The sequence below is a fragment of the Lipophrys pholis genome, assembly GCF_963383615.2.
Source record: "Lipophrys pholis genome assembly, chromosome: 5".
NCBI classification, from domain to species: Eukaryota; Metazoa; Chordata; class Actinopteri; order Blenniiformes; family Blenniidae; genus Lipophrys; species Lipophrys pholis.
In genome coordinates this window covers 18,030,046-18,052,363 of record NC_137628.1, presented here as the reverse complement: position 1 = coordinate 18,052,363, position 22,318 = coordinate 18,030,046, and the positions used below count along the sequence as shown (strand labels likewise).

The window sequence follows — 22,318 nt, the reverse complement described above, 5'->3', positions numbered from 1 at the left end:
TGTGTTAGCACGGCCAAGTCGATGTCCAGACCTTTATCCAATTCAAAACCTCTGGCATGACTTGGTTCACAGATGCTCTCCATCCAACTTGACTGAACTTGAGCGATTTTGCAAAGAATGGGAAAAATTTCAGTCTGTAGATGTACTGAGCTGATAGAGACAGACCCCCAAAATACTTTTTAACAAAACATCCTTTTGTGTAGGTCCATCACATACAATCCCAATAAAACACATTGACATTTGTGGTTGTAATGTGACAAAATGTAGAGAAGTTCATGGGGTATGAATACTTCTGAAAGCCTTTGTACATTTCCCATAATCCCACTGTTCTTCACAACCTCGAACTGTTATAATCTGAATTGATGAGAAATGTCCGTTTATATTGGGATGTGACCATTTGGTGAAAACGACACGCTGCACGAGTGCTGGTGTTGTGGAGAATGAAATCAAAAATCCACAAAAGTTTTAATATGTTATTTAGGTTTTATTTATTAATTTAATATCCACCATTCACGACTGAACTGACCAGCCGGAGACACAAAACAGCAGGCTGGCGTGAAGAAGATCAGAAGATTTGTCCTCCGTTAGTAAAATGTGGCAACTTGCCGATGAGTTTATCAATGTCCTCAAGTAGAAACCTCATTAAAAGTGTGAGATAAGAAGTAACTGACAACTGGCTGTGTTTCTCTATAAATGTGAAAACTGAGCTGGCGCCCCAACTTTTTTCTGCAGGAAATCCGACACAACTGGTGCGATGACTTCAGGATTATTCAGGTGGACGTGATGATCGCCTGAAACGGTCACGACCGAGTGCTGAAAGACAGACGGAGAATTACAGATGTATGACGACGGTGACATTTCAACCTTCTTAACCTGACGGGTTCCCCTCGGAGGCAGCAGAAGCAGACGTCTCGCCTTGTCAGGAGGTATGAAGAACAAGTCCGCATAACGTTTCTTATCATCACGTCTGGCGGGTTTGTTTTGTTTGTTTTTTTAAATATGGAGTTATTTCAGATATTTCATCAGTAACTTAAAACAAACAAGCAAAGCCATACACCTTTAATTGTAACTTTCTTGGGAAATGGTGGATTCGTGGCAAAGAGGCGAGTTTGTAAAAAGAGGGTGAGCAAAGTGTCGCAGCTTAAAGGTGGGATTATTAAAGATCTGGCCAACAGAACAAAGACAGACAACAGACTAGTAAAAAGTCAGAGGAAAGTAAAAACATTTCCTTAAGTGGAATATAGCATTATGCTGTTACAAAAAGTGGCTTTTGAAAACATTTCTGATGCCGTTTCTCTCTGTGGAATGGACTTTTAATATTTCTCCACCGAGCGTGAAGCAGTTGGTGAGACTATCAGCACCTCCAAGTCTGAGTCCGTGGTTTTGACATGTCTTCTACAGGAAGGCGGAGGAAAACCGACTTGGAGAAAAGAACTTTAAATTACAGCCTCTACTGTGGCGTTGATGTGACGTTATAGGGCAAATTCCACCTATACTCACATTCTACCATTGCCGTAAAGAAAATACAGTGGCAAGAACAATGTATGTGAAATCTATTCATTTTCCTTGTTTTAAACATCTGTCATCAAGCCGTTTAACAATTCATGACCCCGGAATTTCAGGCCTTCAGAGATCTTGTTGTGGCAAGGCGTGGAGCAGATCAGTGCTTTTATTGGCTTCACACCTTGACTCAGACTGGTCTCCACATTTACTCACTTTTTGAGTCAATTTCAGTCATTTTTGGAGTGATTATCCCAGAATGTCACTCACCTATTCCCCTGGTACGGTTAATGTTTACGTGGATATTTCCGTGGAATCAGGTAAGAACTTTGTGTTTGTTTGCCAGCCAGTTCATACCGGAGGTGCAAGCAATGCAGTGTCAGCAATTCTCACCTGCAGCAAGTTCATTGAGGCAATACCCACATGAAGAAGGAACCAGAAGAGATGAGCCACTTTCATGATTTCTTTGTCGCCTTACATCGTTACATCTCACTTTTCATAATGCAAACACACATCGACTCCAGCTATTGAGAATCGAAATACTTCAATACCCTGAGCTTGTCTTGTTGCACAGAGATGAGTCTACATCCCGGACTCACAGGTTCATTGGAAAGACTTTGTGTTGCTGCTCGTCGTCTGCTCTGTCTCCCCTCAGAGGCTCCTGACCAGGCTCCAGGAAGTAGGTCGGCGCCGAGGTTCACAGCTATAAAAATTTCTGCTGCCTCTGAGACGCTGTGCTCACACTACGCTGCTATTGTTGCATCGGTGCAGCTGTCTGTTAAGCACAATTACACACGGGCTTCACAGCTAAAAATAAACGCAGAGACGGCGATGCGTACCTGCTCGACACGAGCAAGGCTGTGAAAATAAACTCACTTTTTTGTCCTGGTACGCCTGGATGACCTCGGATACAATTTTCTTTTGCTCGGGTTCAACATACATTTTCTCGAAGCCACCGTCTGCCCTGCAAAGACAAAGATTCCCAGTTTATTTAGTCTATTGCACAGAGTGTTCTGCATGGAATATAAAACATAATGAGGTTGAGGAAATCTCTTACAAGACAATGAGAACCGAGGCTTGAATTCTGGACTGCAGCTCCAGGACCTGCTCCCCAGTGGTGCGTGTTACGTTTTTCTGAGAGCACAAAACAAAACCAAAACAAACTGTAAACGCAGTTCGCGAGCTGCGCGTGACGCCTCGGGGAGAAATAGTGCAGTTCAGCAGTAAAACCTACCAGATTAATCCGAAAGTCCCGGGAGAACATGACTCCTGCAGGAGGAAAGAAAATACTTCAAGCATAAGCAGAAAAACTGAATATTCAGAGAGCGGGTTCTTTTCTTTTTTTTTCTTTTTCCAACAGACATGAACGTAAAGAAGATAAGCATGTACCTCCTTCAACTTCCACTAAACCTCGCTGGAGAAGGATTTTCGCAGACTTTTCAGACAGACTCCGGTTTACACTCATCAACCTGCAGGTTGGAGAAGCAGAGTAACAGCGTGAGTCAACGCTCAGCAGAATTCAGCATCTGAAATACAACAGCGATATAGAATCAGCTGAATTCTTGAGAAGCAATACTACCTCTCTAGAGCCTTCTCATAAGTGTAAACTCTCTTTCTCTCCTCTTCCGTCTTTTTTTCGTACTGAATCAACTCATCCAGCCCTTGTCGCATCATTTTGGGCGCTTCTTTCTGCAAGGAGACAGATGTGAATTATGAGGGGAACAAGTAAACACTTCAGAGAGGAGTGGATTTTAACAGCGCGGCTCGCTGTGAAATATTACGGCGAGGCATCCAGCAGTAATATAATGTGAATCTTTAGCGCGAGCCCAAAGGACAAAAAACTGAGCCGGAGTCAATTACACTGATGGCTAAAAGCGTCTCCTAAATGTGATGCCTTTCAAAATGTCACACCACCGACATATTTTCTAATTTTCTCACAATCTGATATTCATCAGACGGCGTTGTGAAGCCATGAAACCTTTCGGTGTAAATCAGAATTAAATTAGCTGGAGGTCACTGGGGACGGCGCACTCTCAGGGAGGCCAGTTCAAACGCCGAGTGGAAGAAATACTGATAGAATGTTCACAGCACCAGCTCTCTGAGGCGCAGCAGTGTTTCTACTTTGCACTGAAAAGTCAGTGGCGAAAAGCACTTGAGGTGGTGGAGCCACTTTTTAGCTCATAAGAAGAAAAAAAGATCAGAAGAAATGTCTCCTTTAAAGTGACTGCAGTGCTGTGTGTCCTAACAAATAAACCGCGATGTGAGTTAGGAAATATCTATGCAGCCTTGTCTGCCTCTTTTAGTGTTCCCCGTGGCTCCGCCAGTGGGATAATGGCCTGAACTGCTAAGATTATGGGGAGGAAGTAGTGTTCAGTATTCCGAGTTTGAAGTCCTGCAGGGACACGAAGCCCAGTCTGTGCAGGTACAGTGTGGACGGATCTGTGAAGTATTAACGGCTGTGCGAAGTATCAAAACACAAATATTTAGAATCGATTTTTTTTTCCCCAAAGATCTGAGTGGATTCCAACATCTGTGGGCAACATTATATTTTATTACAATGTAAAAAATGTCTGGTTGCCTGGTTTACTTGGGAGTTTTTAATTAATCAATCAATTAATTAAAGGATGTGTTTTGTTTGGTGTGCTGGTGGAATATCAGTGTAGTCTACACAGAGGCCACACGAAGGAGGTGCCACCTGCTTTCCCATCCCAGGAAAGTCTCGCCCACGTTTATACTTGGTGGTGGCAGGCATCGAAGCGTTTGCACTATTTTTCAAGTATTATGGGCTTCACACATGGTTAGTTCACCTGAATGAAAAGAAGAATTACATGTTTGTCGCTAAATTGTTGCGGCCATGCATTTGATCGCTTTCGGTCACAGCTGGGAAGTTTCTTTGCAGGATGTGCATTCAGCTCAGTGTTGCAGTATTAGCACTGAGTTGTGCCATTTATGGCTTTAACATCAGACATTACGGAGAAAATCAAAAACCATCGGCCGGATTGAGAAATTAACGAGACCTGAAATGACCCATGAAACTGTCTGGATCATACTTTGAGTCCCCAGGGGTAAATCATATATAAAACAATAGATCTGGCTGCACACGGCTTCAGTATTTGTCTTCACTGTGAACTGAAATGAACCATCAAGGTCCTGTGGTGGGAGGTGGAGTTCTGTGAAGTGGAGGAAATCCACTTGGGGCTTTTCCACCAAAAGAACCAGGAGCTAGTTCAGGGCCGGTGCCAGGGCCAGTTCTTAAATGAGAACATGAAAATCTCGCGGATGTTAAGGGCACTTCTTCATTTGGTTCTTTTTTGTGTGTTTTTTATTTATTCTGTTTTCATAAATAGCTCGATTGGAGTAGTTTTTTGTTTTCTTTTGTATTGCCTGTTTAGTTATTTTGTTGGATTTTGCATTTGTCAGTGGGTGAAGAATGGTGGGAGCCACGTCCAAAACGTCTCTGACTTCACCAATGTAGAAAAGTCCCCCGAGAGAATGAAGTTCTCACCAAAGTTAGTAATACTTTGTCTTAATGTGGGCGGTTCAGTCCGGTTTTTTACGCAGACTACACTTGAACAAAAGGAGACTCAGAACGCTGACTGCTGACACAGGTGGACTCTCTCTGCTCGGGTTTAATTCTCGCTCAAAGATAACAGGATTTACTTCTTTGTCTTTTTCAATTTAGTCTGGAGCTCTTAACATTGTCTTTAAACCTCGATTTTTTTTTGGGTGTGAGAGAAAATGTTGCCGTTCTCAGTAAAGGAGACATATACTCTTTGTTAATCGCAGAAAATGTGAAGCTCCCTTTCATGGAGTCTTTTAATAATGTTTTCAAGGCGTTGTACTTTGCTTCCACTGAGTCACTTAAATTGCTGAACCTAATCAAATTATTCAGGAGTGGGTTCTTGAAGGCCTCTATCTTTACTTTGGGAGGAGTACTTATTGCTACATCCCTTCCCCAGCTTGTATACCTCTCTATCTTGAAGACACCTTGAATATGAAAATACTGATATTCATCTATAACCCTGTCAGAACTGAAGGCAGCGGCTGTGTTTATCACTCTAGGACTGTTGAATGTTCCTTTCCTTTGGAACTAAATGTAATTTCACTTTCTCCAACATGGATTAGTTTTTTAAGTATTATATCTTCACAATGTCATCCGCCTGCTGCCTTTTACAGGAGTTGATTAATGTTGAATTTCTGAGTCAAGCCCTCAGTAAACTAAACATGGATTTATATTTAAAAAAAAAGATTCAATATAGACTCATTTAATGTGTTATCTAACCCTTTGAAGGTTATATATCAATGGGTAATATTGTGCAGCTCCAGCATGCAACCAAACCACATTCATACCCGTGTTTATGTGGGCTCAGGGCTTTACTGGTAAATTCATTTTCAAACAGGCAAAAAACAAACAAACAAAAAAAAAAACAAGGAAAATGTAATTGAAGTAAATACCACGTCAGTAGGTAAAAATCCGAAGCAGTCCAGCAGCACCAGAGCATCCACCATCTCCGGATACAGGGCACTGAACTGCAGGAAAAGTCACCGTATGACACCGCAAAGCACTACAGAGTACACCCAACTTGGATTTAATGAAATGAGTCACTTACCATACCAGCGACGTTCCCACCTGAAACGTGTATAAAGAAACCGTGAGACGGAGATTTGCAATAAAAACACAGCAGACACATTTCACCGCTCTAATTCTTCTTTTACACAGCAGCACTCACCCATGCTGTGGCCGATGATGGAGAATTTGCTCCACTGCAGAGCTGTGGGAGTAATTTCACACATCATCAGGCAGGTTCAGCATCTCATCACCAAACACCGAGACTGTTTTTAGTTGAGAGAGAACATCGCTGCTGTGATTCAGCTGTCATAACGCAGCGTCGGTGATCTGGCAATATGGCTCAATTAACAGCAACATGTTCAGGAAAGTGACACTCTGAAGATCTCGTGTTGGAAAATGGAGAGAGAACCTTTCTAAAACCGGTTTTTCCTTATAAATTAATATTCGGCTGCGTTGGTTGCCGTCATGTTTTGTTGAGCAATTTCAAAATAGCGACTCCTTCAGACATTTAGAGGACCTTGAGATTAGATTTGTTTTCCGCGTAGCCCCCCCCCCCGATGCTTGTGAATTCCCTTTGATGCACGGACAAGGCCGAGTATCATGACACTGTGTCTTGCATTATGCAGCAGACGGCCCACCGCTGGTTGTGACCGCACAGCGAGGTGGGTGCTCCTGCAGGTGCAGGCCCGAGTCTTACATCACTACCGCTCTGCGAATAACAAGCTGAGGTGTTTAGCCTCCTCTGACCTGCGGCGGGAGCAGGATGCCGTAGCATTAGCTGCTGTTTTATCGTTCCACCTGTGACACATTAGTTTCCAGGGGGAGTAACAGTGACTTGCACGTGTCTCACACGAAGAAGACTCGCACAAGCAAAGCCTGAGTTCACGATGTCAAAACTACAGAGCACAGGAAATTGTTTATCTTTTCAGGAAATACATTATGATTGTATAGGATTTTACCCAGAATGCTTTTGTAGAGTGACTGATGTACAAATTTGCATGTCGTCCATGTGAGAACAAACACGCTCCACGGCCAAGATGACTTGGCCAAGGCAGGGAACAGGATGAACAGACAATGGGGACGCCCCATATCCCATATGATGTCTGATATCTTGAAGAGGGACCTGGATCCCAGGATAAGCACAATGCATTAGACTGTATATGCATATTAAATTGTCAAAATGTGATTTATTACTGACACGATTTTCACAGCCTTTCTGATGATAAATGTACTTATATCTTTAAAAAACACATTTTCAAGAATACAGATTTACTTGTTTTTTTTTTTTTTTTTTTATAATACTTTGCTCGGCAATAATACGAGCTCAGGATTTCAGTGGAGACGTGTCCAGTCAAAGTGAATGTTTTAGCACAGTTTGCATTCAGCTGCCAGATTAATTTAACAAACACTATGAATACAGAGCGAGGACAGACTTGCATGCTTACAGGGCCTCCGTGGCGGCTGGCAGGACTTAATGCATTAACCTTCCTCATTCAGAATTGGTTAACGTGCCTCTTGGCACACGTTACGTCACCTGTATTAACACAACAAAGCGTCGCGGAAGCTGCCTTCAAGGTAGAAGCTTGAGAGTGTTACAAGCGACACAAAGCCTTAGAAATAAACAACAAACTAATGGTGGGTAACTGAGGTACGAGCACCCACTAATGCAATAATTACGCTGGACATAGTTAATGAATGAATTAACCACTGTGCAGTGTGTGTGCTCGTGTTGGCTGAGAGCTGTTTTCCTGAACTCCTGTGGTGTGTTGATAACACATCGGAGGCACTGCGGGCACAGATCTTGCCGGGCTTAACGACGCTGCCTCCGCTTATTATTTGGAGCAGTGAAGAGTAGTTATAATGCGGCCAGCAAAGACATATTGATTTCGCCGAGGTGAAATATCTGAAGCAGCTGCATGCTGCTGCAGATCGACCTTTCTGGAGCAGCAATGAGCAGGAACTGCATCCATTCTCCAGAACTTACCAGACTGACACTGTGACTGTGCATCGGTGGGGATGCAGAGCGGTGCCAGATTAAAATCTGCTTCATAAGAGGCTTGCACAATGATAAACCAAAATGGCCTGCCAGAGACTCCAGCTCAGCCTGTGTGACAACTTTGCAACTCTTAGATTTAAATAAACACCGGGGCAGTGTTTACACCACGACGTTTTCAAGTGAAAATGGAAAACTTCTGTTGTGTTTTAGGTGTTCGTTTACTCAACATAGTGCTCTGAGTCATTGAAAACATTTTCAAAACGCCTCCCAAGGTGGAATTAATTGAAAACACTCCGACTCTTGTCTCCATGGAAACGTGGAGAAGCACAACCTCCTGACAACGCTGTGACTATGCACGCGCACCACGGCCATAGTAAATAGTTCTGCACATATGTGATTAGACGGACAATAACAACATTTTTTGGCGTGTCATGACTCACCGTCCATGTTTTTCTCTGCGCATGTGTGTGTAGTTTCTTTGCAAAAACAAACAACAGCGCCAACTCGTGGCCTGGCATGCCAACTACATTGTTTTCACCATTGCTGCCATTTCCGTGTAAACGAACATGGTTTTCAAAATGCTGCCGTGAAAACGCAAAAAAAATTTCTGAAGCGAAAACACAAAACGATGGCCTTAATTGATCCTTCATAAGACAAAATAAATAAATAAAGAATGAGTTATTATGTAGAGTAACTAATGTTTTACATGCAAATTCATCAGAGATGGTCAACATATCAATATCCCTGAGGTTGTAATATGCTTTGATTTTAAAACCAAGGGGAGAGACAGGCTTATTTTCTGAACTCACCCACCATTAACAACTCTGCGCACATCCAGCACGTATGAAGGGAAGGCGTACAGGACTCCAGGAGGACGATGAGACGAGTGACCGTGACCTGGAAGGTCGATGGCCACGTATCGGCAATCTGAAAGGACCAGAAGAGAGAAGCTCTTAGCCTCACTCCAACTGAATCCTCCATGATAAGTCCTGCACCACACAATATGAGATGCTTTACAGTTTGAGGGTTCAGCTGCTTCTATTCATGCATTATCTGCTACAACGGTCATTTGTGGTTCTCAAATATTTACTATACAAGATTTTTTTTATTTAAAAGAAACAAATGAGAAATAGTGCAACATCTATTTTGCTTTTTGAGTGTTTAAAAGTTGTACAGCACTCTTCCAAGATTACCTGAGAGAAGAAGAAGCTGGAGCAGCAGTGAAGCAGTTACCTTTAGGTAGAAGGGGCAGGAGGTTGTCGAAGGTACCGCAGTTATCCGACCAGCCGTGCAGGCAGAGCACCGGACGACCATGCTGAGGACCCCAGATTTTACCTCTGAGGGCTCCCCATGGTACGGGTATTGTGAGCTCTGAAACTAAACACACCACCACAAGAAACATTCACCTGATTAAATTAACATTAAACAATTAAACATGATGGTAATCAACTCAAAATCCCAGCACGGCATTAATGTTTTTTTCTTTTATCATTGTGATTGAGCAAATATTTTGGTCATTAAAAGTTAATGGATTCATCAAGATCAACAAAGTAAGCAATCTACTGACTTCACTTCAGTTTCTGAAGTAGAAGTATACACATGTGAAGTTAACATTTGCATTACATAGATAATGTTAATAACTAGAGAGAATACTAGTGTCATGGTTCTTGAGGGTGCTCTTGGTTCCAAAGCTGGTCTTTGAGATCACAATTTGAAGGTCTTGGCCTTGACTCAGTCTCAACCCTTTAAAGTCTAGGTCTTGTTTTGGTCTTGGTTTTGATTTGGTCTCAGCCTCTAAAGTCTTGCTCTTGACTCGGTGTCAGGTTAGGTTTGTTGGGTTTTTCTCTGTTAAAAGTACCGAGAAACGATTGTGTTGTATGTGGCGCTATATAAATAAAGTTGAATTGAATTGAATTGAATTGAATTAGTTAGCCTTGACTAGAGAATACCAAGAGGGCACTGAGGAAGGTCTTAAATCAAAGCAGTAAATTGTTGAACACAATCTAGGTAGAAAGAAACTGATATATTATTCCGCTCACAAGTTGGGCATGTGCTATAATAATATTAATACTACTACATCTACTTCTATGTAATAACATATGAGGGACGCTGTATTTGCGCAAGTCTCACTTACAAAAACAGCACAACTGTTAATGCAAAAGTTGAACTCTGTTTTAACAACACCCTCACTCCATTGATTGAAGTCAAAGTTGATCTTAATGTGGAGTAAAGATCACTGACCAGTGTCCGTCACCCGGCTGGATGTCATCGCTCTCACGGCTACTCTGCTCCTCGACAAACTGCCTCCTGAACGAGTAATGGCTCCAAATCCTGTCAAGCCGAGGAAATGTTTTAGCGGCATGAAGCACACCCGTAAGCTAACTTTACAATCCGTGAAAATGGGAAAGTATACTTCCGGTTACTGATCACGTGAGGAGAAGTGACGCCCTGATTGGACAGTGGGACGCGCATTGATTCCAGCTGATGTGGTGTCAGATCAGAGATGAGCTCATGATTCAAACCCTGTCTTTGCCCTGTGATGAACTGGGATTACGCAGTATAGAATAATAATACAACAGTTATACCTTTTCCTTTCATCATACTAAATAAATTTTAAAAAATGAAGGAATGAAACACGGTGAAGGAAAAAGAAAAACTCATAAACTGATGCATATAAGCTGATTTTGTTCCGAGAGCTAGAGGCTTTTCTCAATGAATAATAAGTCAGTTACCTCTGTTTGTATACACTACAGCCCAGGTGGTGCTGCAAAGTAGTGAAGGAGCCTTGTGACAGTCTGCTAAAATAACGTCAAGTAAACAAAAAAGCTGCTTTTGGCAAATCAATGCGAATTCATTTTATGGCAACATCTTATTGAGGATCGATGCTGATTATGGGCCAACACATCCTGGAAAAGGACCCAAATGTACAACAGAAACACATTAAAAACAAACTTTAATTAAACAGGACTGGACACACAGAAGGATTACCAGTACATAGAGAAAAGATTGTTGTCATTTCTGAAGTTACAAAAAAGAACTTCTCAGCATATTGCTATAATATCCTGAGTGAACAATTTACAATGGGAAGCTGGCTGTGCTTTCCAAGAGAGTGCTGTTACAGAAGGAACTGGTAGACAAGGGATAAAGTTAAAGTTATCACAGACTCATGGAAACCAGGTTTACCTTCTCTACCCTCACTACCAAATAGTGACTTCAAATTGCTCTATTCTTCCCGTGCTCTGTCCTTTAATGACCATCTCCTCACACTCTGAGCTATTTGTCCTATACGTTTCTTTTTTTTGTTTTTTACATCATAATCTAAATTTGACCACCTGAGAGCAGGCAAGATCTCAGCTCCTCCACAAGGGGGTCCCAGACAACAGGTTCGGAGCCCCTGCTTCAGAGTATGGGTGTGTAGAATTTCCCTCCAAGTCATTTCATTATGAAATCATGCTTAAAAATGTATTGAAACATAAGTTATAGCTATGAGTTAGGGTTTTATTCCATAATGTAGTCATTTGTCTGTTCTCTCCCCTGATGACTGAACTGTGATATTTGTTTGAGCTTTCAATGTAATAGAAAAGTACGAAACCTGTGTTTGAGCATGAAGGTAGTGCTGAGCACTCCGCACATTCTGTGACTGTGTTTTCCCTCTTTACAAAAACCTAACTTTGATGATAATTGTTGAAAATTGTGAATAAATGTATTTATCTGTCTCTGTGTTTGCCCTGTGTGAACCTGTCCAGGATGTACCTTCACTCTTGGCGATCCAGGCCGGATTTAGCATCCAACACCTCGGATTTAGATTAAGCAGTGTAAAAGTTGGACGGATGGATGGGGATGAAGCTGTGGGGAAGTAGGGGGAAATATGTCCATCTGTAAAATAGAAGACTTTTGTGTGCTCTGTAATATTCACTGATTTAAAAACAAGCAAATATCGAGGAGCCAATTGATGAAAAATCTATTTCAAGTGTGTCAGAATCAAAGCAATTCAAAAGCACATTCTCCAAAATGCCTTCAAGCTGGTTTCAACAGCTCCCGTAACAGATTCAGCAAAGTGAAGGTGAGATTCACGAAGGGAGTGCATATTTTAAAGCCCATCAACCAGCAAACGAGAATATATATGATGTTTCAGTGCAGCCAAATCATATTATTGCTGCATGAAGCTACGAGCATCCCAAATGGTACTGCTTAAAACAGTTTCTGTTATCATGTAAATCCACAACATGATTGCATTCATCAAACTAGTATTTTACCTAAACACAGGCGACTAAAACACACACGAGAGTGTTTTTCTGTCTTCAGGCGTATATTTTCTGCCAAAATCGATTCTTGAGATTAAAATGAAGGCATTCACACCCTCCATCTGATGAAACAGAAAATGCATTTCACCCCCCGAGTGTCACATGATCACATCGGTCAAAGTTTGTGTGGAATCTGAAGTTCCCAAAATAAGCCGAGAGGTGTTGTGAGCATTTTAGGAGAATCACAGTGAGAGGGGGGGCTGACTGATGGGAGGGCTGGAATAATTTGACCAACCGACGGAGGGAGGGAGTATAAAAGGTCAGCTTCAGCGGGGAGTCGGGTCAAGAAGAATTAAGCATAATCACAGGAGATATTTCACGACTCAGCAGGTAGGTCATGTCTTATACATATTGAAATGTGTTGATTTGCACTGTAACGGTGGAGACCAAAACTAATTTTGTCTGAAAAATTGATAATGTGTTGATGGGGGGAAAATTCGATTTAACAATATGGAAATTGATCAGAAGCGATACATCTTGGCTTTTAATTACACATTCATGAGGCATAGAAATTGTCGGGGTGGATAATGGATTATGGCATAAAATTTAAAGAAATGAGGCATTTTAAAGTGCCAATGTCAATGAATTAAGTAAGCAGGCCTTCCTCCGCTCCAATAAAATGACTGTGAGCAGAGCAAAAATGATCTACAACAGGCAGCTGTCCTTGGGGAGAAATATACTGATGCTGAAGACAAAAATATTTTGTGTTTACAAACCTCTTATAGCCATTTGACAGCTTGAGGAGCGTTACGACCAGCGGTGCATTCACTACGCATAAATTATGCAGAGCTTGAGTGAAGTTACATTGCAGGCTGGCCGAGGGCAGCTGAGGTAATGTATCCTCCGCTGGCCTGTCAGGAGTTCACCCCTGAATGAAGTGCTTCTTGGCATCCGGCCATCGAATCAAAAAGGGAAAGTGCAAAGCCACGACAGTGAGATACCACTGTTTGTGTAACACTTCGATCCAGACACTCTCTTGGTTGTTTGTTTCTTTTGGGAGGACAGAACAAGTTTTTTACCCTGCAGATAAGTGCCTTTGTGTTGTTTTGATTCTCCTTTGTCTCAGCAGGCCGTGTCTCCTCAGATCATGGCTGACTTTGACGTGGTTTTGAAGCACTGGGGTCCAGTGGAAGCAGATTACCCCTCCCATGGGAACCTGGTTCTGACCCGGTCCGTGCTTCTGGGACGATAAGATTAAACTGTCCTCTGTAGAACAATGAGCTCCTGTCATGAAGCAGGAAGATTGATTCATCTATTCAGCCAACTCAGATTCTAGTTATTGTTCACACACTAACTGACCTCTTTATGAATATATTATAAATTTTCTTTCATGAAGTTTATAGTGTTTGCTTTTTAGGAAGTACCATTGAGGTCCTAATCAATCAAATTAGATGCTTTCACTCTCGGGGTGCAGTTTGGCCATTTACCTTTAAAGGTATTATAATAAAACTGTATATGTCCAATAGAAAATGTAAATGATTAAGATATTAAAAAAAACAATTCTGGCTTTTTTTTTTTTTTTAATAAAATGGTAGTTCTTGATTAATTAATGATTCACAGTTCATCTGCTTGAAGTCATAAACTCCAGAATAATCAAAGTCAAAAGAAGCCCTGGGTTTATTTTACCGTCACGATTCACAAAGAGGAACCACAAAAAAAATTTATATTTGGTTATGGACATTCATTTTTCATGTATTTTATTAATCTCACAGTAAAAGTAACGGCAGGTCTAACTGATGAAGGGTAATCTGAGCACATCACTCGTATGACTTCCTAAATGTTGTCAGTTGCTGGAACAACTTGAAGAATGAACAAAACAAACGATGTGAGCAGCATTTACAACGAATGCAGTGCATCTCTGGTAAATTCTCACATATAGTTTTTTTTTTTTTTTTTTTTGTTTTAGTTTATTCACCGAGCACCCAGACACCCAGAAGCTGTTCCCGAAGTTTGAAGGCATTGCTCAGGGCGACCTGGCTGGTAATGCCGCTGTCTCCGCTCACGGAGCCACCGTCCTGAAGAAACTCGGTGACCTGCTGAAGGCCAAAGGTGACCACGCTGCCATCCTCAAACCTCTGGCCACCAGCCATGCCAATAAGCATAAGATCTCCATTAATAACTTCAAGGTGAGGTTGATGTCCATAAGGAAATGTTTAGCAAATTTCAGGACCTTGAATTGAATTCAGAACCACACGTTTAACATTTTTCTGAAACTTTCTCTCTATTTTAATTTTTTTTTTAATGTCAGTTGATTACTGAGGTCATTGTGAAGGTCATGGAGGAGAAGGCGGGACTCCATGCTGCAGGGCAGCAGGCCTTCAGGAACGTGATGGCCGTTGTCATTGCTGATATTGAGGCCAACTACAAAGAGCTGGGCTTCTCCGGCTGAAGGTCACTGAAGCCATTCTGCAGCTTGACGGGGGGGATCAGAAAATTTTTCTTCTCGACGTGCTTTGTCTTTTTTGAAAATTGAATCAAAAGGCTTAATCAGTAAAAAATAAATAATAATCACAGAATCATTTTATTTACATTGCAGATCATAAAAAGTATTAGAAAGGTCACGTTCTCTGTTTTATTCTGAGGTTATTCTGCTGAGCTGCACCATGTTATCTAAAAGATGCTTGGGTAGAAAAGCCCATTCATCTTTTTATTTATTTTCTTGATCATGTTATTGATCATATTATTATTATTATATTGTTTGGATTGTGGTGAAAGAAACAAAGTGAATCTCTTGTAAACCACTTAGATTGCTAATAAACCTTCTGATACTTCAATGACGCGTCTGCATGTTGAGTGTCACTGCTCCAGCACGTTCTATGATGGCCAATGATTCATAATTCAGATGATCCAGTGGTTCTCAACTTGCAACCTGGAATCTCCTCTGGAGTTTGCCTGAGATCACAGAGCCTCCCTGAGGTTTGACCTCAATTGGTAGGAGCGTATCATTCCAGCAGTGTTTGGCTTCACTATAACGATTTGGCAAGTGTGAGAATGGAGAGAGAGTCCAGTGTTTTGTATTGTTTGAAGAACAATAAAAACAAAAAACAAAGAGTAAATGTTCGTCTTGGAAAACATGACGAACAATGTTGGGTGGTCCTGATGACATTTTGAGACTAAACTGACTGCACCTCCAGGCTTAAATAAGAAATACACACTCTGTAGACAAACATATCTAACAAAAGAAGACACATGCCTGCACGAGCAAACCTTCTGCTGACACCAGTTGGAGCCTTCAGCACTGTCCAGGACGTCACCAGCCCCTTACCTTCCTTCAAACGTCTATGTGATACATCAAACCCACGAGGGAAACATTGATGTGAGACTATTGGTGGCTGGGTGCTACTTTACTCAGGAGTGAGGAGAATGGACTTTCACCTTCCTCTGATGTGGAGAGTTGACGTCCACTGCAGCGAGATGAGGAGCCCAAACACACCTCTGATCTGGAAGACCAAAGCGGTCAAGAATTTGTCTTTCAAGTCACCAGACATCAACCCCGCTGACCATCGGTGAGCCGCTCAGACACGAAGAAGGTCAAACACTTCTGGCATGAGGAGATCTGCTGTGAGACTGAGTCAGATCATGCTGAAGTACCAGTGGTCATCAGGTCTCCCCGGATATACAGCTTTTCTTTAATGCACAAGTGTGTTTGGCTCTGAAGACTGATGAATTGTGTGAATGCTTGGTATAAGGCCACCCGGTTGTACAAATTGAAAGCGCGGTCACACAACTACAATCACTGCTGTGTGTTGTTGTACGCCTGCAAGCAAAGTCGTACTTTATATCTGTTCAAACTTGTCATGAAGGTATGGCTTCCAAAGAATAGAAGAAGGAAAAAGATCATCTGGAGGCTTTTTTTTTAAATACATGAGGTGAGACTAATGATGCCTCGTCGTAAAATCCACATAAATACTTGTTTTTGAGATAAATCATTTCCCAAAACACACAAGGTCACAGTGTTCTTTAGTTGTGTCCACTTGTCATGTGTCTTTAGATGTGCCCACTTTAAAGATACTGACAAGAGTTCCCCGGAGATTGTTCAGATTAGAAGAAGAGCAGAAGCTCACCTGCAGCTGCCACAGTCTTTAAAGCACAACAGACACTAAACCAGAGAGTAAAACTCACAGCAGCAGGAAGTAAAAACTGCTCAGTGGCTTAAGTCACCATTAAAATGACACTCATAGGCTCTTGATGTTGACTTCTTTGGATGGCTTAAACCAGGAAACATTTCAATATCTGACAGCAGTTTTCTGTCTGAGTGGAAAGAAACCGTAATGGCTTTGTGAGGGAGCCAAAAGAGTCGGTGGTATCTCCACGTTATCAGTGATGTTCTTTGTCCCACTGACTCCATGTTGTCCTTCCAGTTCCTCACATGAGCCAAAAACGGCGTTTGGCTAACTTGTGTGACAGATAATGGCCGTGATGATAGCCTATTATTAGTGTTTGTGTAATAACGACGTGACAGCAGGCACAGTAACAAGAGGGGGGGGGCACCTCTGCCACCCTCCCTCCCTGAAGCCTGGCCGACTGTGAACTGAGCCAACACCTCACACTCGACCAGAGGCCACAATCAGGCTGCTGTGCTCATTCCGGGGACTCTGATCGAATGTCAGAACTTCCACTTCCCATGTTACATCCAAAGTGTTGAAGAATGAACAGAAGGCCGTGATAAAATATAGAAACAAACCATCTTCAACAGGGATTTCATACTTTGCTTCTAAAAAAGCATCTTTTATCTCCCAGTCACAACATTTTTGACCTTAAAAATAAGAAAAATGGTGCATATAAAGAAAGAGCTGCCCACATGAAAGCAGTCAGAAGTAATCGAAAGTGTGTGTCCAGTCTAAGAGAAATCTATGGAGAAAATGGGTCACGGGACGCTGGAGCCAATCCGGCGAGGGCAGGCTGCTTCCTTCAAAGGTCAACAGTCCATCACAGGACAGAAACAGACACATACTCACATCTTGGAGCAATTTAAGGTCACAGATCAACATCACATGCATGTTTTTGGACTGTAGGAGGAAAGCCACGCAAACACACAGGGAGAACATGCAAATGTCCGGCCGGATGAACGTGAGAAAGTTTTTTTTTTTTTTAAAGTAAGATTCACTACAACTTTGTGTCAAAAGTGTTATAGAGGAAAGAGAGATGACAAACGGTCACTTAAATTTTTTTTTTAAATATCTGCAACAATGATAACTACATTAAGCACTAACCCACTTTTTATTTCGTCAAACGTTTCAGTAAGTCACATTTTTTTCCTTAGTGCAATTTTGCTTTATTAAATTTTTTTTAAGTGATCTATTTCCCCCACCCACACAAATAAAGCAAGAAAACGTGTTTCAGAGAGAAGTTTGGCGTATTCGATCCACATAAACATCTGAGAGGGAGTGAATGAGATCCGTGTTATCGCCGAGCCCTTATCGATCTTCACGTGCCGCCAAAGTGTTTGGCGAACCTGCACGACAGAGAACTGCCACGGAAGCAACTATTAATAGTGAGAATAATAGTACGTGCATGCAGACACGACGCCAGGCTGAGTGGGCCCATTGCCTCGCTGGTGTTCAGCTCCAATATTCACTCTCAATGACTTTCAGGACAAATTTTGTTTGTTTTTTACTTCGAAGAATGTTGTTCCAGTAATTCTTTTTACATGTTTTGGTAGCAAACCCTTTAGGTCAGTGTGGCTGCAGTATATCTAAAGAAGAGGGTTCGGCTCAATCATGTGATTGGAATCAATAATCTAAACAATGATAAGTGAGTTCCATGAGGACACAATTTAATAACTTGAACTTCAAAACGCAGATGAACGTGTGCTACTTATAGTCTACAATATGAAGAAAGAAAAACCACACACAATTGAAAACGGTAAAAAATTCTAGAAATAAATAGAGTAGCTGGGAAAGGTTATCCCTTCAGAGAAATGTGTGAGGGGATCTAATCAAAGCTCGGCTGGTCAATGTCGGGGGGCAGAGTGCATCTGGTCAGGTTGGACAGGTACAGGGCCGTCGCCATGGGAACCACGCCAGCCGTCACCCTCAGGATGGTCAGCAGCCTCGTGGCAGCGGTGGTCACGCCATCTGGTGTCTGCGGGGGGGGGGGAATAAAAACAGAGCACATAGAAAAACACTTTCTGCTTAGAGTTTAATTTCAGGCTTTTAAAAACTTTTTAAAAAGATGAAGCACAAACATCGGTATGCAAAGAAGCATGAAGGGAAAATGGAAAAGGAGACATGATGATATAATATTCCTGCATCAAATTTTGTCTGCACTACCCTGCAGTGCACAAAAATGATTTTTAATGCAATTAAACGGCTGTGTAATTGCTTTAACACTCGCATAAAAGACAGAAAATGATTGGATAGACAAGTGAAAGTGAATAATTGACTTAACTTTTCAAATGTTCAAGTTCTCCATGTGCTTTCATCGCACTCTCAGAATAAAAAGGTCCGACGCTAAACAGCGATTTGAGAGAAACTAACCCAAATGCTCGGTGTTCAGATTCATTTTACGATTCTAACCTGGTCTTCTGCAAACAGCAGGGGGCAGTGTCGCGAGGCGGCCAGCTTTCTGACAGTGTCCAGGCGCTCTGCGGGAACTGAAGCGTGTCGAGCTACAAGAGGCAGAAACACGAAAAGGTCAGATGAGCCAGGAAAAGGAGAATTCACTTGGAACCACGACAGACAGGAGAAGCTACACCGTGGAAGAAGAATCATGAGGAAATGATTCACAGTCCAATGTATGGGAATTTAACCTTTAATTACAACCGTGATAGCTCATTAACTAGTCCCAGACTGTACTGTGTGGGGAGCTCGTGGGCTTTGAGGTGGAACAAAAACACTTGTGCGGATAATAAAATGGGCAGTTTAACTTCAGAGGTTTGAAATGGTGCCGTACCGTTTGTGACCATGAAGCAGACTTTGCCGAGAAAATAAGCAGGATCCAGATATTTCAGGGAAGCTTCAGCAGACTGGACACTGTGATGAAATCAAAAATATACGATACATGTAATAGAATGCAATGAAAAGCACAACTCTTCCTGTGCTGGTTTGAGGCTTTAGTTTAAATTCAGTGGGTCTTTATAGTCTGTGACTTTATGGTTTTAAACTCAACTTATTTTCTATCAGAATAATTAGGATCATTCCATTTACAATAAATTCAGAAGTGAAATGAGTGTTTTACTTCCTATTCATTTCTTCTTATATAAAAAAAAACTGATTTCACAGAAACATTTCGCTGGTTAATCATGGCATTCCCCCGACCCTCAGCCTTTTCCTGCTGCTGCACCCCCTCTGCGGCTCTCTGGCGCCCCCCAGGGGAGGCCTGCCCCACACATTGAGACCCACTGAGCCAGGGACTTCAACCTGCAGCTCTGGAGCCACATATGGCTGTTAAGGTTCCGCACTGATTTTATGAAAGTGGTTTTATCTCTGTGCTACAGACTGAGAACAGCTAAAACAGCCAGAATAGATGGGGTTTGGTAAAAAAAAAAAAAAAAAAATACAGGAAGGACGGTCAAGATAAAATAAGAAAAAAAAAAAAGGGGGGGGGGGGGGGGGGCAAAAAAAAGAAAAGAGAAAAATACCAACTGGAAGCACACAGTGCCTGTGAATGGCTGAACGGCTAAAGTGGGAAATTCCATTCAAGAAATAATTGGAAAAATCTCTAAAAATAGCCACTTAAGCTAAAACTGTAATAAAACATCTCTGTTGTACCCGACACTTCATCAAATCAGCCTCACTTTTTGAATGTAGAGCAGTTTTTTTTTTCTTTCTTATTAATTTCAGATAATTTGCACATTTTGTGGCTCCAGTCAAATTACATTTTTGTACAAAAACCTGAAAAGGAATTTTTTGGGACGAAGCCAAACAAAGCAGACATTCCCCTGAGTTCAGGTGGAGCTCAGATCTAAACACAGATGTGCGAGACTCAACAGCCACCTGAGCTCCGAGGTGAGGTTGATGACGAACGCCACCAGGTCGATCCTCGGGCGGCTCTCCTCGTTCTCCACGGGCAGGGGGAGATTCTTGGCTAGTCTCCTGTTAGGCACAGCGGGGAGGTTTTAATACAGGCAGACGTTACGGGATAAATGATTAAAGCAAGACTCCAGGTTTACAAATAGGAAGTAGTGAATTGATGACAAACATGTAGTGATGAGACATGTAAAGCACTGTATTGTATTTTTACGCATAATCATTAAGCTCTTAGAAAGACGGCTTTCTGTACTGTAATGAGATTTGACAAAAAATGATGTTTTTAAGTAGCACTGCTGCACTGGCTGAGCGCCCGCCTCATTAAAGCTATAGAAGAAGTCGAGCTGCACGGGCTGAGGACCAGATGGTGTTTCCAGTAGTGATTTTAAGGACGATTTCCTGTAACAGACGGCCGACTACGGCAGTCCTCGGGACGACACCGGCGCCACTCACACATTCACAATGATGTCGGCCTCCTCCACCAGAGCGTCGGCCAAACTCTGCTGAAACTGCTCCTCGCTCTCCACCAGCTGCAGGAAGAAACAAGTCAGCAGAAAACCTGAGGCTCACACTTCACACCCTGTCACACCTTCATCCCTTTAGAGAGACACTGAAAGGACAACTGAAGGAGTTGCCTAAATATCTTTCACAAGGTGCACTGGACGAGTGAGAAAACCCTGTTGTTGGTACTTCAAAAGTGAAGGAATTGATGATGCATCTGATTATTATGATGGCAATAGTGGTACTCTAAGGCCACCATATTATGGGATTGCTCGCTGATAAATGAAAAACTATAAAGAAAATGAAAATGATTAAACATGATGCATGCACCACGACTGCTTTGCATTCATCTTGAAGTTATTGCCAAAGTTTGTAGCTCACTGAGCTGAAATATTAGATTTGGATTTACTGTTATCAGATATCAAAGATAGGGGGATATAATTATCACACCAAAACCTACAAAGAAATACAAGAACTTCATTAATGTGGAGCAGAAATTCTCCATCAAAACAATCGATCCCACTGCTTTTCATCATTCATGTTTTTGTCGTTAAAGTTTCCGTCATGATGAGCACTGCTCTCTACTGAGCAGAAGTGACTTTTAGTTCAGCCCTCCCAAGTAATATTAATGTTATATATAAAGAGGAATTACTGATCTCGAGACCCATCATAAACACCTGAATGAATCACATTAAGTGAAGCTTTTCTCTCGTGAGATTCTAAAAAGTTTTTTATAAATAACTGCCATGATTCTCACAAGTCCAGGCAGAATTGGTGTAGCGGGCGGTTTACTTGCAGTAGTTTGACTTGTGTTGTTTGATTGTTTTATCTCATGTGATATTTGCTCATTGCAGGACACAGAGCGACGCGCAGCTGCAGGTCAACACGACAGTTGTCGCTCTCACGAGACAAACTCACCAGGATAGTCGCCGAGTTGAGATCGGGGAGTTTGGAAAACGGCTTCAACAGCGACATCTTTATATCTGTAAATTCTTTTATAAAACCGCCTCGACGTCCGAACTTTCGCTAACAAACCGGGAGTGGATCATTTCAATAACCCGCGCTTCTTCTTCCTCCACCGTGCGTCTGACGTCATGGCGTAATGTCATCGCATTTACAGTTGTTTGCTGCCATCTACAGGCGGCTGCACGTATAACAGCTTTACAACAAATTATCTGCTTTTAGTCAAATCATTTTTAGTTGCAGTCCAACTCCATTTCTTCTACTTAATGCCACTGGGATAGTATTTAGGGCGAAAATATTTCATGCGTACATTTAATTCAATCTGAATTAGCAGACTGAAAAGCTGAGTTCGCAAACAGTCAGATATGTCATTGTAAATTGTGTACAATTGATGCAATACATATATAAATAAGGTGGTTATTACTGCACATCCAACTTATTAAAAACAGCCTCTTCATTTTTGAGGCTCTCTATTTTTAGGATTAGGTTAAAATAAAATTAACTATTTGACAAA

At 41.8% G+C, this 22,318-nt stretch overlaps 3 protein-coding genes across 4 annotated transcripts; 1 reads left to right on the top strand and 2 right to left on the bottom strand.

Moving 5' to 3' along the window:
* Window positions 1–467: 467 nt before the first annotated feature.
* Window positions 468–10,514, bottom strand: LOC308109287 (serine hydrolase-like protein). 2 transcript variants are annotated; one of them, XM_080462763.1, is made up of 12 exons: window positions 10,308–10,461; window positions 9,300–9,443; window positions 8,880–8,993; window positions 6,231–6,272; window positions 6,111–6,130; window positions 5,956–6,030; window positions 3,080–3,189; window positions 2,890–2,969; window positions 2,735–2,769; window positions 2,558–2,634; window positions 2,377–2,464; window positions 469–813 (listed from the first exon to the last, which is right to left on the bottom strand). In XM_080462763.1, exons 1-12 carry the CDS (start codon window positions 10,426–10,428, stop codon window positions 688–690), a joined length of 1,032 nt encoding a protein of 343 aa, XP_080318889.1. In that variant the 5' UTR covers window positions 10,429–10,461; the 3' UTR covers window positions 469–687. The 2 variants fall into 2 exon arrangements, with proteins under 2 accessions (XP_080318890.1, XP_080318889.1); XM_080462764.1 differs by lacking the exon at window positions 6,111–6,130 and having other exon boundaries at window positions 468–813; window positions 6,217–6,272; window positions 10,308–10,514.
* A 2,108-nt stretch (window positions 10,515–12,622) lies between these two features.
* Window positions 12,623–15,142, top strand: mb (myoglobin). The gene is made up of 4 exons (XM_080462762.1): window positions 12,623–12,700; window positions 13,440–13,540; window positions 14,277–14,496; window positions 14,619–15,142. The coding sequence occupies exons 2-4, from the start codon at window positions 13,458–13,460 to the stop codon at window positions 14,757–14,759; spliced, it is 444 nt and encodes a 147-aa protein (XP_080318888.1). The 5' UTR covers window positions 12,623–12,700; window positions 13,440–13,457; the 3' UTR covers window positions 14,760–15,142.
* A 1,930-nt stretch (window positions 15,143–17,072) lies between these two features.
* Window positions 17,073–21,929, bottom strand: pane1 (proliferation associated nuclear element). Its single transcript, XM_080462995.1, has 6 exons — window positions 21,760–21,929; window positions 20,794–20,870; window positions 20,308–20,406; window positions 19,265–19,344; window positions 18,889–18,980; window positions 17,073–18,454 (listed from the first exon to the last, which is right to left on the bottom strand). Exons 1-6 carry the CDS (start codon window positions 21,814–21,816, stop codon window positions 18,305–18,307), a joined length of 555 nt encoding a protein of 184 aa, XP_080319121.1. The 5' UTR covers window positions 21,817–21,929; the 3' UTR covers window positions 17,073–18,304.
* Between the last annotated feature and the right edge of the window lie 389 nt (window positions 21,930–22,318).